The sequence below is a fragment of the Marmota monax genome, unplaced genomic scaffold (genome assembly GCF_021218885.2).
Source record: "Marmota monax isolate L192 unplaced genomic scaffold, Marmota_monax_Labrador192_F-V1.1 WCK01_AAM20220418_F8-fsc00015, whole genome shotgun sequence".
NCBI lineage: Eukaryota > Metazoa > Chordata > Mammalia > Rodentia > Sciuridae > Marmota > Marmota monax.
This window is the reverse complement of record NW_026692194.1, coordinates 7342335-7368979: the sequence shown is the minus strand read 5'-3', so window position 1 is coordinate 7368979 and position 26645 is coordinate 7342335. Positions and strand designations below refer to the sequence as shown.

The 26645-nt window shown below is 35.8% G+C and overlaps 1 protein-coding gene across 12 annotated transcripts in view; it reads right to left on the bottom strand.

Annotated features, from left to right (window-relative positions):
* Pus10 (pseudouridine synthase 10) overlaps positions 1-26645 on the bottom strand; it is a 98213-nt gene that overhangs the window by 9959 nt on the left and 61609 nt on the right. For 8 of the 12 annotated variants that reach the window (XM_058572912.1, XM_058572907.1, XM_058572906.1 and 5 more), the window contains 5 exons: positions 17249-17305; positions 16296-16429; positions 16147-16202; positions 15017-15134; positions 2673-2815 (listed from right to left, as the gene is read on the bottom strand). In XM_058572912.1, coding sequence (XP_058428895.1) covers positions 2673-2815; positions 15017-15134; positions 16147-16202; positions 16296-16429; positions 17249-17305 — 508 coding nt within the window. The remainder of the gene's footprint in view (positions 1-2672; positions 2816-15016; positions 15135-16146; positions 16203-16295; positions 16430-17248; positions 17306-26645) is intronic. The other 4 variants (XM_058572919.1, XM_058572923.1, XM_058572925.1 and 1 more) reach the window with 1 other exon arrangement.

Below are 26645 nucleotides of genomic sequence, written 5' to 3'. Positions count from 1 at the left end.
TTCTTTTTTCTTTATAGCTCATCTCAAATTGCCAAGGTTTGAGAATGGATTTTTAAAATTAATTATAATTCAGTGCTTTTTAAAAAATATTTTTCGGGGCCGGGGATGTGGCTCAAGCAGTAGTGTGCTCGCCTGGCATGCGCAGGTTGCTGGATTCAATCCTTAGCACTACATAAAAATAAAATAAAGATGTTGTGTCCACCGAAAACTAAAAAATAAATATTAAAAAAACTTATCTCTCTTTCTCCCTCTCTCTTTTTTAAAAAAAAAATTTTTTTCTTTGCCAAAATTTTGACTCCCACCTTCCTGGTCCCATTTTTCAATAATGGCAACTGGCATCTGCCCAGACAGTAGGTTCCACAGAATCACACATACAATGACCTCAATGATGGATTTTCTTGTAACATGATCCAGTTATGGCAATATGATAGAAGAGACAGTGAAAATACCTAATCTTGATACAGATCCTTCATGAGAATTATGGAAGGCCTAGTTGTCTGCTAATATGGTTATTAGCAAAAAATTAAGTTTTGTTTTGTTTTTGTTTTAGAAATGACTTTGTATTTTTCCTTCATAAGTCTTTAAATTTGAAAGGCAATGACAAAATTCTGGAATTTGATCTTGGTAAGATTACATTAACGTTCCTCACACAGGACTCTACAGTAGCCTTGAAAATATTTATCTTTGAAAGATACAAGTTTATATCAGTGTTCAGTAAAAACCCAGCATCATGCTGAGTTATAGAAAGCAGTATTTAGGGCAAACCATTTAATAGAATTTGAACAGGAAAAACACATTTATTCTTAGAAGATAAATAAATCAATACTATAACATGCTGATATTATGTCCTCATTTCCTCAAAGCTTATTCACTCTTCCTTCACTTGAGTGTTTTGACTCATGTAAGACTTGTAATTATCTAGTGATGGCCATTTTTGCTAAACTCAACAATTGCCATTCTCTTTCTTTCATTTTCTTCAAAAAATCGCTATTTCTGATAGAAATAAGGAGATGACCAAAAAGCCCCAAAATAACCAGTTAAAAGATCGAGAGAGGTTATATTCACAGCCAGAAGAACGACATTTAAAGCAAACAAACTAGCTCAGTATACTGAGCAATATATGTACACAGAGTATACACAAAATAAATTTAGTACGTGGATAGCCATATGGTATCTAAAGCTTTGCTAGTCTTTCTTGGCAATGCCTTAAATACACGTATGTGGCTGGTTCTAAAAATATTTTAATAGGATTGAAAAGACATTAGTTTCTCCAAGACATTGCATTTCTCCTTGGCACCCAAAAACTAAAGCCAGAATTAGGTAGTAAGACTTTTTTTTTTTTTTTTTTTTAATCTGTGGTCGGAGGCAAAACTCAATGATGAAATAAGTGTGTGCTAACTGTGAGAAGCTCTGGGTTCAATACCCAGAATCAAAACATAAATAAAATGTAAACACCTGTGATTTCTTTGAAATTCCATCCACAATAGGGAAGTGTCCTCCAAACAACAAAGATACAAAGATCTACCCACTGCACCTAAATAAATCATCCCTACATCCAAATTGTAAACTTTATAAGATATTTGGAATAGACAACCTATCCCTGATTTGGCCAAGTAAATCCAGATCACTCCTGGAGCAGAGGTGAAGAGGTTGGTAGGAAAAGAGAAGCAGAGTAGTTAAAGCAGCAATGTAGTCAAAGTGCTATTTGATATATTTGTTATATACATGTTATTACTTTTATACCAGTTAAAAGGCATTTTATCACTTCATGCTATTGGATCACAAGGCTAGGACCACAGGAGCTCCCTGATACATGTGAATCACCACCTCAGTTCTGATACAAAAACACATAAGTCAGATTAAGTTATATAAAAAAATGACCAGCCCTGGACTGTGGAAATTTAAACTGAATTTCAACCTTTACTATTTATAACAGTCAAACTTTTAGGAGTCTGAAAATGGTGCTAAGTGCCAGCACAGCATTCCTGTCGACAAAGTTTATGTGGCTCAAATAAATGACATGTAATCTGAAATGCTTTGTTTTTGTTTTTTCACAAGACATGAAGAAAAAGAATATTTCTGTTGTTCTGGGCCAGCACCCAAATAAAGATCAATATGTGAAGTGTCACCTGGCATGATGGCACATGCCTGTTGTCCGAGCACTTTGAAGGGAGTCTAAGGCAGAAGGATTGCTTGAGTCCAGGAGTTCAAGACATGCCTGGGAAACATAGTGAGTGAGATTCTGTCTCTTAAAAAAAAAAAAAAAGTAAAGTAGCACTACCACTATGTTTAATCATCTGGGACAAATGCTTGAAATGCTAAAAAGACCCCAAAATGGTCATGAATACATTACTTGAAAAATATGTACAGACAGCAAATGAATCAATCAAAAGTATTTTCCAACTATTTACCATGTGCTAACCACTATGTAATACACTGTAATTAACTGAAATATAAAACTAACATTGGACTGCTACCTCATAGTTTAAAATATCCTCTTGAGAAATAAATTTAATGGGGGAAAAACCCCTCAAACAAAAAAATAATGAATTTCTTCCCAATGTAATACTTTCCCTAATGCCTCCCAGACCAAGCTAAACCTATTTTCTAGGGCAGCATAAACTCTCGTGGGGTTTTGACTAGATTATTGCAATACACAGGTGAAAGGATACGTTCCAGCTTGAGTCTTCAGATAAAGGCGGAAATGATGTTCATCCACATAGTGTGTCTCCATAGAGTGGATGACACGAGTTCTCAAAGCCAAGGGTCTTCGGTGAAGGACCCGTAGAGGGGTTTTCTGGTCAATCTTTAGGTCCTAAAGGAAGACAACACAATCACAGTGAAGCCTGTCCTAGCAATTCCTTTGTTACCCACAGCTCACCACAGTTGTTTCTTTGGAGGATTCCATCTATCATTGTCAAGAGTAAGAGGTAATCAAAACTGGAAAAAATTATGTCCCTTCTGGGACATATGCAGCATGTCTTATATCCTAGTTCATAATTACTCATTTTCTGGGCCCAACAACCCTCACCATAAAAAAGACTTGGGGACTGGTAGAGCACTAGCCTAGCATGCGTGAGGCCCTGGGTTCGATCCCCAGCATCACAACAAAACAAAAAAAGTGGGGTTTGGAAGTAAATGATCCTCCAGGTCTCTTCTGCTCTGAAATTTAACAAACTGATAGGACCCTGGAGTTTTATCCTGCCTTTTACTTCAGTAGGGCTCTTCTACAGGGCAATGTTGTTACAATAGTTTTCTTTTTCTTTCTTCTTCTTCTTCTTCTTCTTCTTCTTCTTTTTTTTTGTTTGTTGTTGTTACTTACTCTTTCTTCCTCCTCCCCTCCCCTCCCCTCCTCTTAATTTTATTTTTACAATTGTTTTCTAACCCAGTCAAGCAAGTGAGGATTTCAGTTGGGGTACAAAATGGTTGGTTGCAGAAGGCTGCAAATCAATGCACCTGTGTGTACGGGCAATGTGCATTCTTTAGGGAGAACCATATACAAATTTTCAGGGTTTTCTGTTTTGTTGGTTTGTTACACAAAAGTCTATAATTTGTAAGAGCTGAGTTATCATTTAGTGTGACATTTCAATATAGTAATTACAAATAAATATGTACAACAGAACAAGTCTGTTAATATTTATTAGCCCAGCTTGAGAAAAACAATATTTATGTCTATTAACAATTCAGACTTTCTTTAGAGACATAGGCTTACTTTTCTCATAATTAGTTCAAATTAGAGACTTTCCTTTATGTAAACATACAAATTAAGATGCAGACGTTAATACCATAAAAGGTCAACTAATTCCAAGTTTTAAAAATTTATTTATTGATTCTAATTTATTATACATGACACCAGAATGCATTTCAAAAGCACAATTTTTCATGTCTCTGTTTTTATATTTTTTTCCAATATATGTTGTACACAAAGTAGAGTCACACCATTTGTGTCTTCATACATATAGTTAGTGTAATGGTGCCTATCTCACTTCACTATCTTTCCTACTCCCTGCCACCTCCCTTCCCCTTTCTCCCTTTTGCTCTATTTAAAGTTCCTCCATTCTTCCCATGCTTCCTCCCCACCATTCTGGATCAGCATCTTTCCACATATCAGAGAAAACATTCTGCCTTTGGGTTTTTGGGATTGGCTTACTTCACTTAGCATGATATTCCCCAATTCCATCCATTTACCTGCAAATGCCATGATTTTATTCTCTTTTAATTTCATAGAAATAGAAAAAGCTGAGTAATATTTCACTGTGTACATATACCACAGTTTCTTTATCCATTCATCTATTGAAGCACATCTAGGTTGGTTCTACAATTAGCTATTGTGAACTGTGCTGCTATAAATATTGATGTGGCTGCATCACCATAGTATGCTGTTTTTAAGTCCTTTGGGTATAAATTGAGGAATGGGATAGCTGGTTCAAATGGTGGTTCCATTCCAAGTTTTCCAAGTAATCTCCACACCGCTTTCCAGATTGGTTGCACCAATTTGCAGTCCCACCAACAATGTATGAGTGTGCCTTTTTCCCCCAAATCCTTGGCTTTGTTATTCAATAAGTGTATTGTATATCATCTTCTAAGGACTGTCTGTCTAGTTCCTTGGCCAATTTAGTGATTGGGTTATTTGGGTTTTTTTTTTTTTTTTTTGGTGTTAAGATTTTTGAGTTCTGGGGCTGGGGTTGTGGCTCAGGGGTAGAACACTCGCCTGGTGCATGCAAGGCCCTGGGTTCGATTCTTAGCACCACATAAAAATAAATAAGTAAAAATAAAGGCATTGTGTACAACTAAAAGAAATATTTAAAAAAAAGATTTTTGAGTTCTTTATATATCCTAGAGATTAGTGCTCTGATGTGAGTGTGGTAAAAATTTGCTCCCATTCTGTAGGCTCTCTATTTACCTCACTGATTGTTTCTTTTGCTGAGAAGAAGCTTTTTAGTTTGAATCCATCCCATTTATTGATTCTTGATTTTACTTCTTGAGCTATAGGAGTCTTATTAAGGGGCCTAATCCGACATGATGGAGATTTGGGCCCACTTTTTCTTCTATTAGGAACAGAGTCTCTGATTTAATTCCTAGGTCCTTGATCCACTTTGAGTTTTGTGCATGGTGAGAGATAGGGGCTTAATTTCATTTTGATGCATATGGATTTCCAGTTTTCCCAGAACCATTTGTTGAAGAGGCTATCTTTTTTTTTTTTCCAATATATGTTTTTGGTGCCTTTGTCTAATATAAGATAACTGTATTTATGTGGGTTTGTCTCTAGTGTCCTCTATCCTGTACCATCAGTCTACAAGTCTATTTTGGTGCCAATACCAAGCTGGTTTTGTTACTTTTGCTCTGTAGTATAGTTTAAGGTGTGGTATAGCAATGCTACCTGCTTCACTCTTCTTACTAAGGATTGCTTTGGCTATTCTGGGTCTCTTATTTTTCCAGATGAATTTCATGATGCTTTTTCTATTTCTATGAGGAATGTCATTAGGATTTTGATTGGAATTGCATTAAATTTGTATAGTGTTTTTGGTAGTATGATCATTTTGACAATGTTAATTCTGCCAATTCAAGAACAAGGGTGATCTTTCCATCTTCTAAGGTCTTCTTTAATTTCTTTCTTTAGCATTCTATAGTTTTCATTGTAGAGGTCTTTCACCTGTCTCATTAAGTTGATTCCCAAGTATTTCTTCCTTTTTTTTTTTTTTTGAGGCTATTATAAATGGGGGTAGTTTTCCTAGTTTCTCTTTCAGAGGATTTGTCACTGATGTACAGCAATGCCTTTGATTTATGGGTGTTGATTTTATATCCTGCTACTTTGCTAAATTCATTTATTAGTTCTAGAAGTTTTCTGGTGGATTTTTTTTTTGATCCTCTAAGAATAGAATCATGTCATCGGCACATAGTGATAGTTTGAGTTCTTCTTTTCCTATCGGTAACCCTTTAATTTCTTTCATCTAATTGCTCTGGCTAGAGTTTCAAGAACTAGGTTACTAGAAGTTGTGAAACATGGCATCCCTGTCTTGTTCCAGTTTTTAGAGGGAATACTTTCAATTTTTCTCCATTTAGATTGATATTGGGGCTTAGCACCAATAGCTTTTACAATGTTGAGGTATGTTCCTGTTATCACTAGTTTTTCTAGTGTTTTAAACATGAAGGGGTGCTGTATTTTGTTGAATGCCTTTTCTGCATCTATAGAGATAATCATATGATTCTTATCTTTAAGTCTATTGATGTGATGAATTACATTTATTGATTTCCATATGTTGATCCAACCTTGCATCCCTAGGATGAACCCCACTTGTTCATGGTGCACTATCGTTTTTGTGTTTCTGTATTCAATTTGTCAGAATTTTATTGAGAGTTTTTGCATCTATGATCATTAGAGATATTGGTCTGAAGTTTTCTTGCTTTGATGTGTCTTTGTCTGGTTTTGGAATCAGGGTGATATTGGCCTCATAGAATGAGTTTGAAAGTGTTCCTTTTTTATATTTCATGAAACAATTTGAGGAATATTGGTATTAGTTCTTCTTTGAAGGTCTACAGAACTCACTGTATATCCATCTATCTTGGTCCTGAGCTTAGGCTTCTGATGGAATCTTCCTATTTCATTGCTTGAAATTGATCTGTTTAACTTGTGTATATCATCCTGATTCAGTTTGGGCAAATCATATGACTCTAGAAATTGTTCAATGCTTTTGATGTTTTCTATTTTATTGGAGTACAAATTTTCAAAATAATTTCTAATTATCTTCTGTACTTCTGTAGTATCCATCGTGATACTTCCTTTTTCATCATGGATGTTAGTAATTAAGTTTTCTCTCTCCTTCTCTTCATTAGCATGGCTAACGGTTTATCAATTTTGTTTATTTTTTCAAAGAATCAACTTTTTGTTTTGTCAATTTTTTCAATTATTTTTGTTTCAATTTCATTGATTTCAGCTCTGATTTTAATTATTTCCTGTCTTCTGCTGCTTTTGGTATTGATTTGTTCTTTTTCTAGGGCTTTGAGATGTAATGTTAAGTCATTTATTTGTTGACTTTTTTTCCTTCTAAGGAATGAACTCTAGGCAATGAACTTTCCTCTTAGAACTGCTTTCATAGTGTCCCAGAGATTTCGATACATTGTATCTGTGTTCTCACTCACCTCTAAAAATTCTTTAATCTCCTCCTTAACGTCTTCTGCAACCCATTGTTCATTCAGTAGCATATTATTTAGTGTCCAGGTTTTGGAGTGGATTTTATTTATTTTATCGTTGATTTCTAATTTCATTCCATTATGATCTGACAGAATGCAGGGTAGTATCTCTACTTTTCTATATTTGCTAAGAGTTGCTTTGTGGCATAGTATATGGTATATTTTAGAGAACGATCCATGTGCTGCTGAGAAGTGTATTCACTCATTGGATGAAATATTCTATATATGTCTGTTAAGTCTAAGTTATTGATAGTTATTGAGTTCTATAATTACTTTGTTCAGCTGTTGTTTGGAAGATCTATCCAGTGGTGAAAGAGGTGTATTAAAGTCACCCAGAATTATTGTGTTATGATATATTTGACTCTTAAACTTGAGAAGAGTTTGTTTGATGAACGCAGATGCTCCATTTGGAGCATATATATTTATAATTGTTAAGTCTTGTTGATGTATGGTTCCTTAAGCAGTATGAAATGTCCTTATCCCTTTTGATTAACTTTGGCTTGAAGTCTATTATAAGTGATATGAGGATGGAAACCCCATATTTGTTTTCACAGTCCATGTGAGTGGACTTGTATTTGCTTTCTTATATCATTCTTTAATTCATAGAACATTTTAATTATGTACATCCTGAACTACTTCTCTTTTTTTTCCCAACCTTTCACCTTCAGTCTGTGGATGTCTTTTCCTATAAGATGAGTCTCTTGAAGGCAGCATACTGTTGGGTCTTTTTTTTTTTTTAATCCAATCTACCAGTCTATGTCTTTTGATTGGTGAGTTTAAGCCATTACCATTCAAGGTTATTATTGAGAAATAATTTGTATTCCCGGTCATATTTGTTTATTTTTGGTATTTAACTTGACTTGGTTTCTCCTTTGACTGGTTTTTCCTTCAGTGTAATACTTTCCTTTGCTGATTTTCATTATTGTTTTTTATTTTCTCATGATAGAATATTTTGCCAAGGATGTTCTCTAGTGCAGGATTTTTAGTTGTAAATTCTTTTAACTTTTGTTTATCATGGAAGGTTTTTACTTCCTCATCCTATCTAAAGCTTAATTTTGCTGGATATAAGATTCTTGGTTGGTATCCATTTTCTTTCAGAGCTTGGTATATATATTGTTGTAGATTTTCTGACTTTCAGGGTCTGAGTTGAAAAATCTGCAGATATTCTAATTGGTTTCTCCCTGTATGTAATCTAATCCCTTTCTCTTGTGGCTTTTAAAATTTCTCTCCTTATTCTGTATGCTAGGCATTTTCATTGTAATGTGCCTTGGTGTGGATCTGTTGTGATTTTGTACATTTGGTGTCCTGTGAGCCTCCTGTATTTGATTTTCCAATTCATTCTTCACGTACGGAAAATTTTTCTGATATTGTTTCATTAAACAGATTGTTCATTCCTTTGGTTTGTAACTCTATGCCTTCCTCTATCCCAATAATTCTTAAATTTGATCTTTTTATGTTATCCCATAATTTTTGAATGTTCTGCTCATGGTTTCTTATTTTCACTGTGTGGTCAACATTCTTTTCAAAATTAAATGTTTTGTCTTCATTGTCTGAGGTTCTGTCTTCTAATCTGGTGGTGGTTGTTTCTATTGAGTTTTTAATTGGTTTACTGTTTCTTTCAGTTCAAAGATTTATTTTTTTTTTTTTCAGAACCTCTACCTCCTTATTGGAAGTACTAATCTTTTGCTTCCTTATTTGCTTATGTAGCTCTTTATAAAAATGATCTTTTGTTGCTTGTATTTGCTTTCTTATATCATTCTTTAATTCATAGAACATTTTAATTATGTACATCCTGAACTACTTCTCTGTAATTTCTTCTGTTGTGCTGGCCACGGATTCTAATAATGTAGTATCCCGATTCTTTCTTCCCTTGCTTTTTCATGTTGCTCATGTGTCTTCCCTTCTAGCACTGCAGATCTGAGGCTTTAATTTTTACACTATAGGCTTATAGTGAGTGACCCTGCAGGTTTACAATACCTTTCCTTTAGGGGGGAGAACAATATCAACAGATCCCAAAACAAACAATACACAACCTTAAACCAAATAGCTGCTATTAAGATGTTTGTGGTTTTGTCATAATATACAGAAATGGTGAGTTCAATTATTATCTACAATATAAACAGTAGGTTTGCAAAAGGATCTATAGTTTCTGATGGTGGGCAAATAGAGAATTGGGAGTGAGGTGTAGGATGACATGTTAAAGGGGTAGGAGGTGAGCATATAGTTATTAGATCTTAGAAAGTATGAAAGAGGTATCTAAAGATGGTTAATAGCAGAAGAGAAAGTGATTTTGGAGAGACAAGTAAGTGGGAAGACAATAGAGAGAGTACAAAAAACAAATATTAAGAAAAATAAAAATGTAAAAATAGGAGATAAAAGAATATACAACACATATGTAATATATTATTCAGACATCCCAGTCCTCGATAGCCTAATTCATGAAAAGCACTTGGTTTCACAAGTGTTGGGGATGTGAGGACAGGAGAAGAGAGAGCAAGAAAAGAGAGGCTGGGATTGTGGCTCAGCAGTAGAGCGCTCGCCTAGCATGGGCGCGACCTGGGTTCAATTCTCAGCACCACATAAAAATAAAGGCATTGTGTTGTGTCCATCTACAAAAAAAAAAAAGATATTCTCTCTCTCTCTCTCAAAAACAAACTAAAACAATATTATTAAAAAAAAAAAAAAAAGAAAAGAGGAAAAAAATCTCAAAGGAAGATACAAGGATTGATTTTGTTGGAGATCAGTATCTTTCCTGCTTCCCTTCTCATCCAATAGCTGGGGTTGTCTGTTGTTTGCTGGTATCTCCACCCTCAGGATGGTGAAGTTTATTAGGGTGGGATGGTCTTGGGAGCGGAGTTCCTGGAGGTGGGGTATTGCACTTACCTAACCCAATGGGAGATTGCACCCCAAGGATCTCCTTTGGGGCCCACTCGTGTGATGTGAGCATCCAGTCTTACCTCCTTATATCACCTGTAGACCTCACAATTCCTGGTCTTTAATTTAGTCTCTAAACTGTATCTCACTCACCCGCTCCCTTTGTTCTTCCCAATCAGGAACCTCTCTCTCCAGAGGTCTTGTGGGCTGTTCTCTGGGGACTGCACACTGGCTGCAGAGAGCTGTTTTGTATCAGGCAGTTCAGGACCAGCTGCATATCCGCAAGCACTGTGCCGGGACAGTAGCTTCCAGGGAGAGGGAAACTGGCGACTATAAGTACTTTGATATTGCTTTTAAGCCCCAGCAGGTGTTCCAAGCTGGGAGTAGCCCCAACTAAAATGGTAACAAAGGTGTCCCAAGATGGAGGCGGCTGCTTTCAGTGATGGGGTGTCGAGTTGGGTAGTACTGGGTGGTAGCATTGGGCAGCTATTCAGAAATGCAGTTCTGTGGCATGCAGTGTTGTGGTTGGCGCCTGTCTCCAGACCCTGTGCAGTATCCCCAGGTGGAGGCTACTGCATATAGGGTACTATGGTAGTGGCTGCAGTGTCCCAAGATAGAGGCGACTAGGGGAGCCCCACGTTGATAGACGGGGATCCACATGGGAGTAGCGGCTAGAGGTCCTGCATCTGGGTAGCAGCCGGGTGTCCTGTGTGGGAGCAGTAGCTGGGATTCGCAGGGATGCTGATGCCAGTGGTCCTGCTTGGGCATAGCAGCCACAGGTCCTGCGTGGGCAAGTGACTGGGAGTACTGCACTGACACTGAGGCCTAGAGACCTGCACAGCACAGCAGCTGTGATTCCTTGCAGGAGCAGCTGTTGGGGGTCCTCTAATCACTTGCAGAGAAATAGTATTCCCACCACTTGAATCCCAGGTCACAGAGTGACATAGAATGCAGACTCCCTCTAGCCTGCCATCTTGAAGCCCCCTTCCCTCAACTAATTCCAAGTTTTAAAAGCAGATATTTGAGCCAGGCATGGTGGCACATGCCTATAATCCCAGTGGCTTGGGAGGCTGAGACAGGAGGATCATGAGTTCAAAGCCAGCCTCAGCAATGGTGAGGCACTAAGAAACTCAGTAAGACCTGTCTCTAAATAAAATACAAAATAGGGATGGGGATGTGGCTTAGTGGTTGAGTCCCCTGAGTTTAATCCTCAGTACCACCCCACTCAAAAAAAGTAGATATTAGAATAAATGAAAATGTAGGTTCAGAAAAACATTCTCTGAGTTATCTTGTTGGAACAACTGCTCCAAATTTACATGATTAGTGTGGGCCTGAAGCCCTGCTAAAAAAAGAAAGGTTCCTGCCTGGCGTCCTCTCTATCAAGTTTTCTACCAAGAAAAAGCAAGCAAGTTCTGACAAAGACCACATTTAAAGGGTGTGAGCGCTTCTATCAGAGCAGTGAGTCAATGGTCCCTCCTAACACTGTGCATTTTAAGATTCTATAATTCTTTGCTTTCATAAGATTTTTGTTCTGATGAAATATTTCCATAAAGTTTGACTTTTCTCTAGTCAAAAGACCAAACAAGTAAAGGATAAGGCTGAAATGTTAACAAGTCTATAAAGATAGAGCCTCTGCTTCAGAGACAGAAACATCTAGCCTTTAAATCAGCAACTATCTAATGAGTGCTCTTCTCCTCTACTTCCTTTAACTTTCCAGTCACTCCCACTACTTTGGCCATAAGCCAGACAATTGAAACAACCAACAGAGCTGGTAGACCCACCACTCTTCCAACATAACATTCATGTTAACACAGGCTCAAGTGTCTCTTTTGGTCTGTTTTCAGTTGACAAAAGGAAAACACTTCACTTACTCTAATGTTGCACACCATTATCCAATGCTACTGAATTTTCAGAAACATGCACTTTTTTTCTTATAAGTTGCCCTTTAGAAAGGGACACAGGGCTGGGGTTGTGGCTCAGCAGTAGAGCACTTGCCTAACACTTGCCAGGCGCTACGTTCGATCCTCAGCACCACATAAAATAAATAAATAAGTAAATAATGAAGGTATTGTGTCCAACTACAAGAAAATATTCAAATAAATAAATAAAAGGGGAGGAAGGGACACAGGCAGGGGATGCAGCTCAGTGCACTGGATGTAGCTAGAGCACTTGCCTAGCAAGCCCTGGGTTTGATTCCCGGCACTTAAAAAAAAAAAAAATTTAAATAAATAAGTCAAAATAAAAAGAAGGGAAAAGTAGTAAATCTGATGTGACTTTTCTCAGAATGAGGAAGCACTCAGTGCTTATTATTTTTATGCCAATAGGAATAGTAGTCACATCAGTCTACTTGGGTGATAGACGATTAAAATAAAATCTTTCACCACTTAATCTGGACCTATAAAATCACTGTCAGCATTATTTCTGATTTAGCTAGATTGCCCCACACTATGAATCCCCAGGGTCTTGTGCATGCCGGCCCTGAATCTATCTTTTTAAATGAATTTATTTTTCCCACAGCATTCTGAATGACTTGTATACATGTGAAGGAATACAAAAGTTTAGAACTGAGCATGATGGTGCACACCAATAATCCCAGTGACTTGGAAGGCTGAGGCAGGAGTATTAACAAGGTTTTTTGTTTGTTTTCTTTTTGAGTACTGGGGATTGAACAAGGGCACTTGACCATTAAGCCACATCTCCAGCCCTATTTTATTTAGAGACAAGGTCTCATTGAGTTGCTTAGCATCTTATTTTTGCTGAGGCTGGCTCTGAACTCGCAATCCTCCTGCCTTAGCCTCCTGAGCCGCTGGGATTATAGGCGTGTGCCACCACGGCTGGCTGTATTACAAATTTAAAGCCAGTCTAAGCAACTTAGTGAGACCCTGCCTCAAAAAAGAAAAATGGCTGGGAATATGGCTCAGTGGTTTAAAAAACACACCACCACTGGGTTCAATCCCCCAGTACCAAAAAAAAAAAAAAAAAAGTTTAGAAATCTGTTTGGCAATCTTAAAAATAAAATATCTGTCTATATTACCTACTAACCTAAAGACCCTAGGTAGTAAGGCCAAAAGCCAAAGGGACTTAGATACAGAATTATAGAACCTGAGAATTTGAGTGGCCATTAGAGGTGATTCCAGAAGCCTATCCTCTTGTTTTATGGGTCAGCTTCTCTCAGTAAGTGAATGATACATGTTTTCAATAAAACCACTCACACTACAAACACTACTCTGCATTTCACTTTTTTTTTCCATAATGTCATGGGTGCTTCTACAAGTCATAGATCCAGATGTACTTTTATCTTTTTCCCCAACATTTTTAGGCATGTATACACACACACTAACTTAAATTAAATGGAAACATGTTGGTTTTGTTCTTTAATGGCTACATAATATTCCAATTTATCCCACCACTTTCAGTTTTATTATTGCTGATTTTACCACTCTGAAAAAAATCAGTAAACTTCCTCATGCACATATCTTCATGTGCTGGAGTTTCATTTCTATAAAAGATTGTCAGTAGAAGATGTTCTGGGTAGAAAACCAGTGTATTTTTAGTTTTTACAGTCATTTCCATGTTGCTTTCCAAAAAGGTTGAATACTTTACATTTTCACTAACAATATATGCAACTATTCTTCTCCTCAACCTACTGTTTCATGCTATTAGTTTAATGAGAATAAAGTGATGTCCTACTGTGACTTCATCCTGGAGACAGAGCATCTTTTCAAATGATTCTTGGCATTTGGAGTTGCTCTTTTCTTTAGCTGCTCTTTCCTTCTATTTCCTTCTATTTTTTTTTTAATGATTAAGTTTAAATCCTGTTTATGGTATCTTTTACCATATAATTTATTTCCTGTGTAGTCATATATAGACAAACACACACATTTGTGTGTGCCCAAATCACAATGTACCATATTATCTTATACCTTTTTTCCCCTTAACACTTATCAGGAACATTGTCCTATGCTAATAAATATCTACCACATAATTTTTTATATCCGGAGAGAAATAGAGTAATAGTTCATTATACAAAAAAGCCATAGTATTAAACCAGTCTCCTCTAGCAGGTCATGTATATTGTTACAAACTACTGCCCATTTAAACAATGTCCTGATTTTTTTTTTTTGGGGGGGGGGTGGGTACTGGGGATTGAACCCACAGGTGCTTTACCACTGGGTTACATCACTAGTCAATTTTATTTTTTATTTTGAGACAGGGTCTTGGTATTTCCCAGGCTGGCCTGGAATTTACAATCCTCCTACTTCAGCTACCTGAGTTGCTGGGATTATAGGAGTGTGCAACTGCACCTGTACTATATACTTCTTTGAGTCTATTTGTGCTCATTCCTTGCATTTGAAAGCCAATTATCTTCAAGGAAGAGGTGGGAGAAGGTGGAAAGAAATATTAAAAAGAACAGGGAGACCCTCTATTAGTGACATGCCCTTGAAGTTTTGTGTCAAAATGTATGTGCTTCACATATAGCTATATCCCCAGTCCTCATGTACTTAATCTTAATTATTAGTTCTGTTAGATATTTTTATTTCATGTAATCAAATACAAATAATAGCATTATTGAGCATTTTCTACATGCTAGGTACAATTCTGAGTTTTATATGATTAAATTCATTTAATTATTTAACTAATTTTACAGATGAAGAAATTGAAGCATGAGCTTAGGTAACTTGTCCAAAATCACACTAAGAAATGCAGATCAGGGTTTCACCCAAGAGATCTGTCTTCTGAGCAGGGCTCTTAATCGCTAGCAACAATGTCTATCCAACAGGTTAGATGAAGTGCCAAGTCATTCAGATAGTAAGTGGATTCAAAGCCAGGATTTGAATCCAGGTCTCACAGACCTCAAAGCCCATGCTCTATGACTTTCTGGTTATAAACTAGAAGACAACAGACAGTATATAGACAGTAGAAAAACAAAAGAACAGAACACTTAAACTACCTTTATATCATTCAGAAATTCGATGTCTTTCTTCTGTATTACTTTATTTGTCCATATTAAGGCACTATAGGTCTTAGTCTTTTCTTCTTCACCTTCTTTCATATGTCCTATTGCCTCTCTGAACAAAAACAATAAAAGAAAGTTTGCCTGAATATATATTGTACACACAAGCCTTGCCCCAAATTCCTCTTTTTAAAAATAGCTTTATTAAGATACAATTTCTGTACAATTCCCTTAGATTAACTGTACAAATTCAATGATTTTTAATATCTTTACAGAGTTGTGTGGCTACCACCACCTGCTAATTCTACAATGCAATCATCATCCCCCAAAAGAAATCACATACCCATTAGCAGGCACTTCCTATTCTTCCTCCACCTCAGCCCTAGGAAACTATTAATTGATTTTCTGTCTTATATAGAGTTCCCTATTCTGAACCTTTCATATAAAATGAAACCCTACAATATGTGGTGTTTGGTGACTACCTTCTTTCACTTCATAGTGCTATCAAGGCAGCTATGTTTCACACGTGTCAGTCTTTCATTCCTTTTTACTACTTAATAATATTCCATTATATGACATACAGTAGTCCCCCCTTATCTATGATTTCCCTTTTTCGCAGTTTCAGGTAAATTTTGGGCTGAAAATAATAAATGGAAAAATCCCAGAAATAAACAATTCACATTTTAAATAACTTATATTACACTATAAAGTTATAATTGTCCATTTTATTATTAGTTGTTATTGTTAATCTCTATTGTGCCTAATGTAGAAATGGCACACTTACAATTCTACCAGCAATGTAGGCTATAGTTTTTCTATATTCTTATCAACACTTGTTTGTTTGTTTTTTGTTTTTTGTTTTGTTTTTTTAAATAGTCAATCTAGTGAGTGTAAAGTAGGATTTCATTGTGGTTTTGATTTGCATTTCCCTAACAACTAATGATGTTGAGCATTTTTTCATTTTTCATTGACTATTCATATATTCTTCTTGGAGAAAAGTCTACTTAACCATTTGTCCATTTTTAATTAGAGTACATTATATATTCTGGATATAATTCCTTTTTCAGACATATAATTCACAACAAAAACTTCCCTTTTGAAATCATCTCCAGTAAGCCTACCCTTACCTTGAAACAAGCTGCAAGTCACGTACTTGGATTTTGTTAGATGACTTATTAATTTTCTATAGTAGCAGAAAAAGAAAAACAATGAGCAACTCTAGTTCAGTTACAGAGTTACAGAAACATGACGATTTCCATGTTATTAAGTGGTTTACCTGCTGAAGTTCCTTAATTTCTTGTGAAGTGAAATGTACTCTATGAGGATTCACCAGCTCAATTGCAAAGGGCCTTCCTGGCAGCACACACCCCGTCATGAAACAGAAACGTGTTGATGGAGTTAACATTTGGGCTAATGCAAGAGGGTTAGGAGGTGTGAAAAACAGGTTGAGTACTAGAGGACTGAAAGTTTAGTGACATGACTATATCTGGGGGAGGGAAAGAATGTGTGAAAAGAATCAAGGGGCTTTTGAGGGGGTGAGGGCTGCTAAACTCCAGCAGAGGCATTATGTGAAAATGACTGCTTTCCCGAAGGTCCACAAACAAGGCTGTGTTAATCACAAAATAAAATTCAAACAACCACTACTTAAATTGGTTACTCTAGCATAATGTTTTCACATGCAGGAATGCTCAAGTATACCAAGTTGAAATTCACTCTCCCAGCCTAATCCACTAGGGAAATACAAAAGCTATGATTCCATGAGACAAAAGGACTACAGATCTAAATTTGGGATTAATACTCATCATTTTTCTTCTAATTCAACAAGATAAAATGAAAAAAAAAAGGAAAGTCTACGATAGCAGAATCATTTTTTAAGTGAAGATGATCATTTTTGAAAACTACTGCTGATTCTGAAGCATTTTTACGTGGAATAACTAATAATCAAATTTAGGGGAGAAAAAATCAGGTACCTTCTTTTTAATGCACATAAAAGTCCCTTACAACCTACAGGTATGAAATAAGGATGGGCCCTGAAGAAATGATTCCTGTAAAGACATACATAATATAATTTACAAAGGCTGCTCCATAATCCACAAGGCTTCCCCCCTTGGAGAAGCTCTGAGCTCTGCCCACTTTGGTTCTGACTAAGTGACTATGGAAAGCCTGCTGTTTGGGAAGGCTGACCATAGAAAAGTTACTTTTAATCAGGTGATGCTGATGCAATCTTACCATTTCCTAATGTTCTCACATCTACATCTTCTCTTCCAGAGGATGAGAAATTAAAACCTTTGGAAAGCATATCAAGAAAAAAATATCAGAGACATAATAACCCTGAGACATTCATTTCCAACCTCTAGTAGAAATCCAATTTAAGCTCCTGAACAGTGGTACTAGATAGTTATCATCCCATCTCTAACCCCAATCTCTGTTGAAAATAGTAATGATAATAACAAGCAACACTTATTGAGCACATTTAATATCATTATTAAATGCCAGGCACCAGGGTAAAAATCATGCACACATTATTATATTTAATCTTTATAACTTTATAAAGTAAGCAGTAAATAAATAAAAAGAACACCAAGCTTTAAAAATTCAGGTAATTTCCCCAAGTCACACAATTAAATTGCAGAGCTAGGTCAAAAACCCATGGGAAAGCCAAACACAGAGCACTATTTGAAGGAAGGCCCCACCACCTTCCTGGTGACCAGCTTATGGTAAAACTTCTATCATGTTTTTTTACTTTCCTTAAAATAAATACATTTATTTAAGAATTAAACTCTAAGAGGTGGCAAGGGGAGGTTTAACTCTTTAAAAAATTCATTATATAATGAAACCTAGGCTGAAACCATGATAAAACTAGCATACATTCTTCAATTAAGTAGATCATTGTAGACTAAAAGCCATAAATACTGGATGGGGAAATGGCGCTTTTTTTTTTTTTTAAGATAGAGAACTGATAAATTATTTAATAAGTTGCTACCAATTTGCTACCAACCCAGTAGCAAATACTACCATTGAGAAGGCATTATTCTAAATGCTTTGTGCATGTTAACACTGTCATTATCATCATTTTACTTATGAGGAAGGTGAGACAGAGACATGATGCTTAAGGTCCTATCATTCTAAGAATTGCAGATCCATTGGCAGGGTTAAGTATGAAACAGGTAATCTGGCACCCATTTCTTAACCACCCAACAATAACTGCATCACCAAAGACATGGCCAGAGGAACTCAGACTTGTACTCAGGGGGACAGAAAGGACCAGTCATCTTTGACCAAGGACTAGGAAAGGTTGGGATATTTAGTCAAAAAAGTGGTAAAGTTTAAGGTCTCTGAACACAGAGGTTGAAGGCTAGGAGAACTTTATTCATTTAGTAAACAAATACCTATAGAGTACCTACAATGTACAAGGCCCTGTGCTTGATGCAGAGAGATAAACACAGTCCTAGTTACTATTGGTGGAGGGATATGTACTATAATATGGAAAAGTAAGCATGGGACAGGATATGCACAGGAACATTATTACACTAAGAGCACAATTTTAATATATGTTATGAGAGTTTGAATTTATTCCTCAATATTCCAGTCACTTTGGGGAGCACAAGATGAGGAAGAACAAGACTTCTAAGAAGAGTAGATAGGGAAAATAGGAGGGGAAGAAGAACTGTATCCTTTATTTATTTATTTATTTTTTGGTTCTTTTTAGCTATACATAAGATTCATTTTGACATAATTATAAAAGCACGAAATGTAATTTGTTCTAATTCAGTACTTAGTAGTTCTCCTTTCCTTTTCCTGCTCCATTCCCTCTACTCTACTGATCTTTCTGCTCTTTATATATATTTTTAAATTTATTGTATGTAGATACACATGATGGTAAGTTCACTGTGGTATATTCATATATGTACATAGGAAATTCAGGTCAGATTCATTCTACTGTCTTTCCCTATCCTATCCTTCCTCCCTTCCCCTTCATTCCACTTTGTTTACTCCAGCGACCTTTCTTCTCTTTTTCTTTTATCCTCCCCACCTTAATTTGGATTACCTTCCACATATCAGAGAAAACATTATACCTTTGATTTCTGGGGACTGGCTTATTTCACTTAGCATGATAGTTTCCAGTTCCATCCATTTACCAGCAAATGTCATAAAGTCATTCTTCTTTATGGCTGAGTAATACTCAATTGTGTATATATACCACAATTTATCTATTCATCTGTTGATGGGCACCAAATTGGCTCCCTAGCTTGGCTATTGTTAATTGTGCTGCTATAAACACTGATGTGGCTACATCACTATAGTATGCTGATTTTAAGTTCTTAATATATACTGAGGAGTGGGATAGCTGGGTCAGGTCATACATTGGTTCCATTCCTTGTTTTCTGAGGAATCTCCATACTGCTTTCCAGAGTGATTGCATTAATTTGCAGTCTCACCAATAATGTATGAGTGTACTTTTCCCCCACATCCTCACCAACATTTATTGTTACTTGTATTCTTGATAATTGCCATTCTAACTAGAGTGAGATGAAATCTCAGTATAGTTTTTTAAAAATATTTTTTAAATAATGTTATTGGGGCTGGGGTTATAGCTCAGCGGTAGAGCGCCTGCCTCACACACATGAGGCAAGATAAATAAATAAATAGGCAGATAAATAAATAAATATATTGTGTTAATCTTTAAAAAATAATGCTATTGTATTTTTTATGCCTTTATATTATTTATTTATTTTTATGTGGTGCAGAGGATCGAACCCAGTGCCTTACATGTGCTGGACAAGCACTCTACCACTGGGCCACAACCACAGCCCCTAGTATAGTTTTAATTTGCATTTCTCTAATTGCTAGAAATGTTGAACACTTATTCATACATCTGTTGACCACTGTATTTCTTCTTTTGAGAAGTTTCTCTTTAGTTCCTTTTCCATTTATTGATCGGGCTGTTTTTTGGTGTTACGTTTTGAGGGGTTTTGGTTTTTGGTTTTTGTTTTTTTTGGTATATCCTGGATATTAATGCTCTGAGGAACAGGTGGCAAACATTTTTTACAATTCTGTAGGCCCTCTCTTCATGCTTGTTTTCTTTGTTGTGAAGAAGCTTTTTAATTTGATGCCATATCACTTATTGATTTTTAATTTTACTTCTTGTATTTTAGGAGTTTTGTTAAAGATGTCAGTTCCTGAGCTGACATGCTGGATTGTTGGGCCTACATTTTCTTCTAGCAGTTGCAAGTTTTCTGGTCTAACTCTTAAGTCTCTGATCCACTTTGAGTTGACTTCTGTGCAGGGTGAGTGATAAGGGTCTAGTTTCATTCTTCTACATATGGATAATCAATATTCCCAGCACCATTTGTTTAAAAGGCTATCTTTTCTCCAACATATGATCTTGGCACTTTTGTCAAGTATCAGATAACTGTAATGTATGTGGGTTTGTCTCTATGTCTTCTATTTCATTGATCTTCATGCCTTTTTTGGTGTCAGGACTATGCTGTTTTTGTTACTATAGCTCTGTAGTTCAATATTGTGATACCACCTGCTTGACTTTTCTTACTAAGGATTGCTTTGGCTATTGCGAGTCTCATTTTTCCAAATAAATTTCATAACTGCTTTTTCTAGATCTGTGAACATAAGAATTGCATTGAATCTGTATAGTGCTTTTGGTAGTATGGTCATTTTGACAATATTCATTCTGTCTATCCAAGTACATGGGAGGTCTTTCCATCTTCTAAGGTCTTCTTCAATTTCTTTCTTTAGTGTTCTATAGTTTTCACTGTAGACGTCCTTCACCTCTTCTGTTAGATTGATTCCCAGATTTATTTGTTTGTTTGTTTTTTAAAGACTACTGTGAATGGGATTGTTTTCCTAATTTCTTTTGAGAAGATTCATCATTGGAGTGTAGCAACATGATTTATTATTGAATGTTATTCTTGCTACACTGCTGAATTAATTTATTAGCTCTAGAAGTCTTCTGGTAGAGGTTTGTGGGTCTTCTAAACATAGGATCATGTAAACAGTAAACACAGATAACTTAAGCTCTTCTGAAAAGAAGGAGAAAACTATTTGAATCCCTTTAATCCCCTTTTCTTGCCTGATTGCTCTGTATATAGTTTCAAGGACTATGTTGAAAGTGGGCATCCTTGTCTTGTTCCTGTTTTTAGAGGAAATGCTTTCAGTTTTTTTCCTAGAGTAACGATGCTTTAGGTTTGTCATATACAGCCTTCACAATGTTGAAGTAAGTTCCTTCTACCCCTAGTTTTTACAGTGTTTTAAACATAAATGGGTGCTATACTTGGTCAAATGCTTTTTTCTTTTTACATCTATTGAGATAATAATATGATTCTTGTCCTTAAGCCTATTTATGTGGTGAATTACATCTGTACTTGAAACCCACTTGATCATAGTACACTATCTCTTTAGTGTGTTTTTGTAGGTGGTTTTCCAATATTTTATTAAGAATTTTTACATCTATATTTATCAAGGATGTTGGTCTGAAGTTTTCTTTCCTTGACATGTTCTTGTCTCTTTTGATAACAGAGTGATACTGGCTTCGTAAAATAAGTTTGGCAGTGTTCCCTCCTTTTCTATTTCATGGAATAATTTGAGGAGGATTGGTATTCTTTTTTTAAAAATATTTATTTTTTAGTTTTAGGTGGACACACAATATCTTTATTTTTTATGTGGTGTTGAGGATCGAACCCAGAGCCCCGCGCATGCCAGGTGAGCACACTATTACTTGAGCCACATCCCCAGCCCTGGTATTAATTCTTCTTAATGGTCTAGTAGAACTTGGGCTGAGAATCCATTTGGTCCTGGGCTTTTCTTTGTTGGAAGGCTTTTTTTTTTTTTTTTAAGAGAGAGAGAGAGAGAATTTTTAATATTTATTTTTTAGTTTTCGGCGGACTCAACATCTTTGTTTGTATGTGGTGCTGAGGATCGAACCCGGGCCGCACGCGTGCTAGGCCAGCGCACTACCGCTTGAGCCACATCCCCAGCCCTGTTGGAAGGCTTTTGATAACTGCTTCAATTTCATTACATGAAATTGATCTGTTTAAGTTTTCTATGTCCTCATGGTTCAATTTGGGTAGGTCATATGTCTCTAGGAATTTGTCAGTATCCTCAAGATTTTCTAGCTTGTTAGAGTATAAATTTTCAAAATAGTTTCTGGTGATCCTCTGGATTTCAGTAGCATCTGTGGTAATATTTCCTTTTTCATCTTGGATTTTGATAATTTGAGTTTTTCCCTCTGTTTTGGTTAGTTTGGCTAAGGGTTTATCAACTTTAAACTTTCAAAAACACCAACTGTTTCATTGATCTCTTGTATTTTTAAAATCTCAATTTCATTAATTTTAGCTCTGATTTTAATTACTTCCCCTCTTCTACTTACTTGGGTGTTGGTTTATTCTTCTTTTTCTAAGGCTTTCAGATGTAATATTAGATTATTTATTTGATAGCTTTCTATTCTTGTAATGTATGAGTTCAATGCTATGAATTTTCCTTTTAGAACTGCCTTCATACTGTCCTAGAGATTTTGATATGTTGAATCACCTTATTTACCTCTAAGAATTTGTGTGTGTGATTTTTTTTCTGCTATCCATTCATCATTCAAAAGTGTATTATCTAACCTCCAAGTGTTACAGTAGTTTCTGTTTTGTAACCTATTGTTGATTTCTAATTTCATTCCATTATGATCTGATAGAATACAAGGTATTATCTCTATATTTTTGTATTTGCTAAGATTTGCTTTGTAACTTAAAATATGATCTATTGTAGAAAATGTTCCATGTACTGCTGAGAAGAAAGTGAATTCCGTTGTTGATGTATTAAATATTCTATATCTTTCTGTTAGGTCCATATTATTAATTGTATTTTTAGTTCTGTAGAGTATTTACTTAGTTTTTAATTGGATGATCTATCCAGTTGTGAGAGAGGTATGTTAAAGTCACACAGTGTTACTGTATTATGGTCTGTTTGATTCTTCATATGAAGAAGGGTTTTTGTGATGTACATAGATACTCCATTGTTTGGGGCATAAATATTTACAATCATTATATCTTGTTGATGTATTATTTATCCCTTATGCATTATGAAGTAATCTTTGTCTCTTCGGATTAATCTTGGCTTGAAGTCTACTTTATCTGATATAAGACTAGTTAACATTGCATGTTTAAAAGTCCCATGGTATGTTTTTTCCCGTCCTTTCACCTTCAGTCTGGGAATGTCTTTGCTTATGAGGTGAGTCTCTTAGAAAGCATATTGTTGGGTCTTGTTTTTTAACCTGCCAGCCTATGTCTTTTAACTGAAAAGTTCAGACCATTTATATTCAATGTTATTATTGAGATTATTTTTTTCCTGCCATTTTATTTCTTCCATTTAAATTGCATTTTATTCACTTTAATTGACTACTCTTCTAGTGTAACTCCTCCCTATTCTGATTTTCATTTTTATTTTTCATTTCTTCTTCATGAAATATTTTATCAAGTATGTTTTATAGTGTAGGTATTCTAGCTCTAAATTCTTTTAGCTTCTGTTTATCATGGAAGGTTTTTATTTCATTTTCAATTCTGAAGCTTAGTTTTTCTAGGTTTAGTATTCTTGGTTGGTATCCATTTTCTTTCAAATCTTGGTATATATTATCCCAAGCCCTCCTCACTTTTAGTGTCTTGGTTGAGAAATCACTTGAAATCCTCTGAGTTGGGTTATCTGTAAATGTGACCAGTCATTTTTCTCTTGCAGCTTTAAAATTCTAACCTTATTTTCTGTGTTAGGCATTTTCATTATAATGTGCCTTGAAATGGTTAAAATGGATCTATTGTAATTTTATATATTTGGAGTCCTATATGCCTCTTGTATTTGAATTTCCATCTCATTCTTAAGGTTTGGAAATTTTTCTGATATTATTTCATTGAAAAGATTGTACATTTCTTTAACTTATATTTCAGAGCTTTACCTATCCCAATGAATTTTTTAATAATATTGTTGTAGTTATAGATCAACATGATACCTTCATTTATTTTTATGTGGTGTTGAGGATCAAATCTAGGGCTTTACACATGCAAGGCGAGTGCTCTACCACTGAGCCACAACCCCAGCCCTCAACGAATCTTAAATTTGGTCTTTTAATGTTATCCCAGATTTCCTGAATATTTTCATGGTCTAGTAATATCTTTTCTTTATGGTTGACTTTATTTTCAAATCATATACTTTGTCTTCAAGGCCTGGAAATCTATCTTCAAAGTGTTCTAATCAATTTGTGATAATTTCCATAGAATTTTTAATTTGGTTTATTTATTCTTTCATTTCCAGGATTTCCATTTGGTTCTTTTTCAGAATCTTAACCTCTTTATTGAAATGATCATTCACTACCTGTATTTTCCCTCTGACTTCATACCTTATATACTTTATTTTAGCTCATATAACATTTTAACTATGAATTTTTCTGACTTCCTTCACTAACATTTCCTCCACTGCAGAATCAATGGAGTCAGTTGCTAAAGCATTATGGGCTGTTTAGGATGGTTTGTTTCCATGCTTTTGGTATTATTTGCATATCTACTCATCTATCGTTGCATAGTTCTCACTTTTCCTTTTAAGCAAAGGACTACTTTGCGGGCTTCTTTCTCTTGAGGGTCCACTCACTAGCTTTCAGGGTACCTGGTGTTCTCCCTAAGGATCTTCCAGCACTTGAATGGCAAGCAACCTGGGCCTCCTGAGAACAGGAGAGGGACAAGATATGCAGGACTATATCATTTTGATAAGCATTTTCTCTCAGGAAGGATTTTATATGCAAAGTTTTCATGCAAATTTTAGAAAAAGGAAAGTTAATGGTAATTTTCTATAAGCCCAGCTTTCAGGAAGTAGAGGCAGGAGGATCTCTTGAATCTAGGCAACATAGGGATACCCTGTCTTTTAAAAAGAGAAAAAAAAAAAAAAAAGAAAACAGAAGCCAGAAGTTTAAAAAGTCCCATGAAAACAACAATGAAGATTAGCCCTCCTTTCTGGGATGTTTAGCTATACAGAAAGTAAGATTTTTTTCTTCCCTTCCCTTTAAAAAATTCCTTTAGCCATCCAAGGCCAACACCTTTTTGGAAACAGGCTCTGGGCTGTTGTATGTGCCATGTAGCACCTGGTAAAGTGGATTTCTCCTGACCCACAAGACCCAAAGCTGTGCGTTCAACCTGCAGCTATTTGGATAAGGTCTAGATATCAAAGGCAGGTCTACAATTCAAGCTGCTTGCAAGGCTCAGAAGTCTAGGTGACCTGCGGTTTGCTAACACCTGAGGTCAGGCCAAGTGGGCATCCTTAAGAGGCATGAGGTCCGGTTCTTTTCCAGGTGAAGAAAGTAGACAGGGAGTAGGATTCTGTATACATGTCAGGGAATCAAGGGGTACACAGCAACTGAATCAGAACTCAAGACTAGCAGGGGTGGAAAGAATGAACAGGACTCAGAGATAAGTCCAACAGTTACTGCTAACTCAGAACGGAAATTATAGATTCATATGTCATCCCATAACACTTCCCACAAACTCAAGAAGAAAGGATGTGTAGAAAGCTAGGCTCTTGAGAAGGCCAGAGAAGCATTAAATCCAGAACAAAGGAGAAGTATATATATTATAGTTTTTTGAAAATATTTCAAAATTGAGAACTAAGAAAATATTGTTGGACTCTAGACTGGGAGAAACTTGTACAGACAAACCCTGAAACTTTATTAGTGTACAATCAGAAATAATAGCTAACAAAAAAGGAAAGGGAGCCACTGCCTTAAGTATTAAAAAATACATACTAAGACTTAGTTGAGCTTTCTAAACTCACATTATGCCTTGCTTTATCCCCCTAATTCTGTGGGTTTTGTCTTCTGCTCAAAGGAAAGAATGTTAAAAAAAAATCAATAGCAAAAATGATCAGGAGCTATAAATAGTTCAACTAATCTGTAATGGTCTTCATAACCAGGGACAGACAGACAAGACTGAAAGATAGGCAGAAGCCAGCTAATGAAGGCCTTGGAACATTAAGTTAAATAGTTTGAAACTAAGCTTTATCTTAAAGCTCATCACTGACCAGTTTTCAGCAGGGAGCTGACATGACAAATATTTATTCAATAAGTAAGGTAATAAGTATAGTACTGGGGAAAACTGCTTAGACTCTGAATTTAAGAGCATGTCAAAATTTATTACTCATTACCTAGGGAATTAGCAAGCAGATAACGGCACATGCCAGTTGGAAGTGAAGGAACAAGTTTGTGTATCCCACATAGGAGTAAGAACTATCATGTGAATAGCTAGGGTGCCCCATGTAATACCAGTTTAATTCATAGAACTATAAAACTTAGGGTTACAACAATTAGAATCATCTTTTCAGATATGAACCATTAATCAGAAATAACAGGTAATATAGCTTAGAAATTGATTAATTTAGAAAACTGATGCTATTTATCAGGGATTTCAAACAACAAGGTTTTATCCCCTAACAAGGAGCCATCAGCACAGAGGTCCAGAGGTCTGCTTTTTCTCATATGGCTCTTAATAAAGTTCTTCAACACTCTGAACACACAATTCGCTTTACTTTCAGTCTGGGGGTAATAGTTCCTCCTTCAAATAGAAAATGACAACAAATCACCTTCATAAAAACT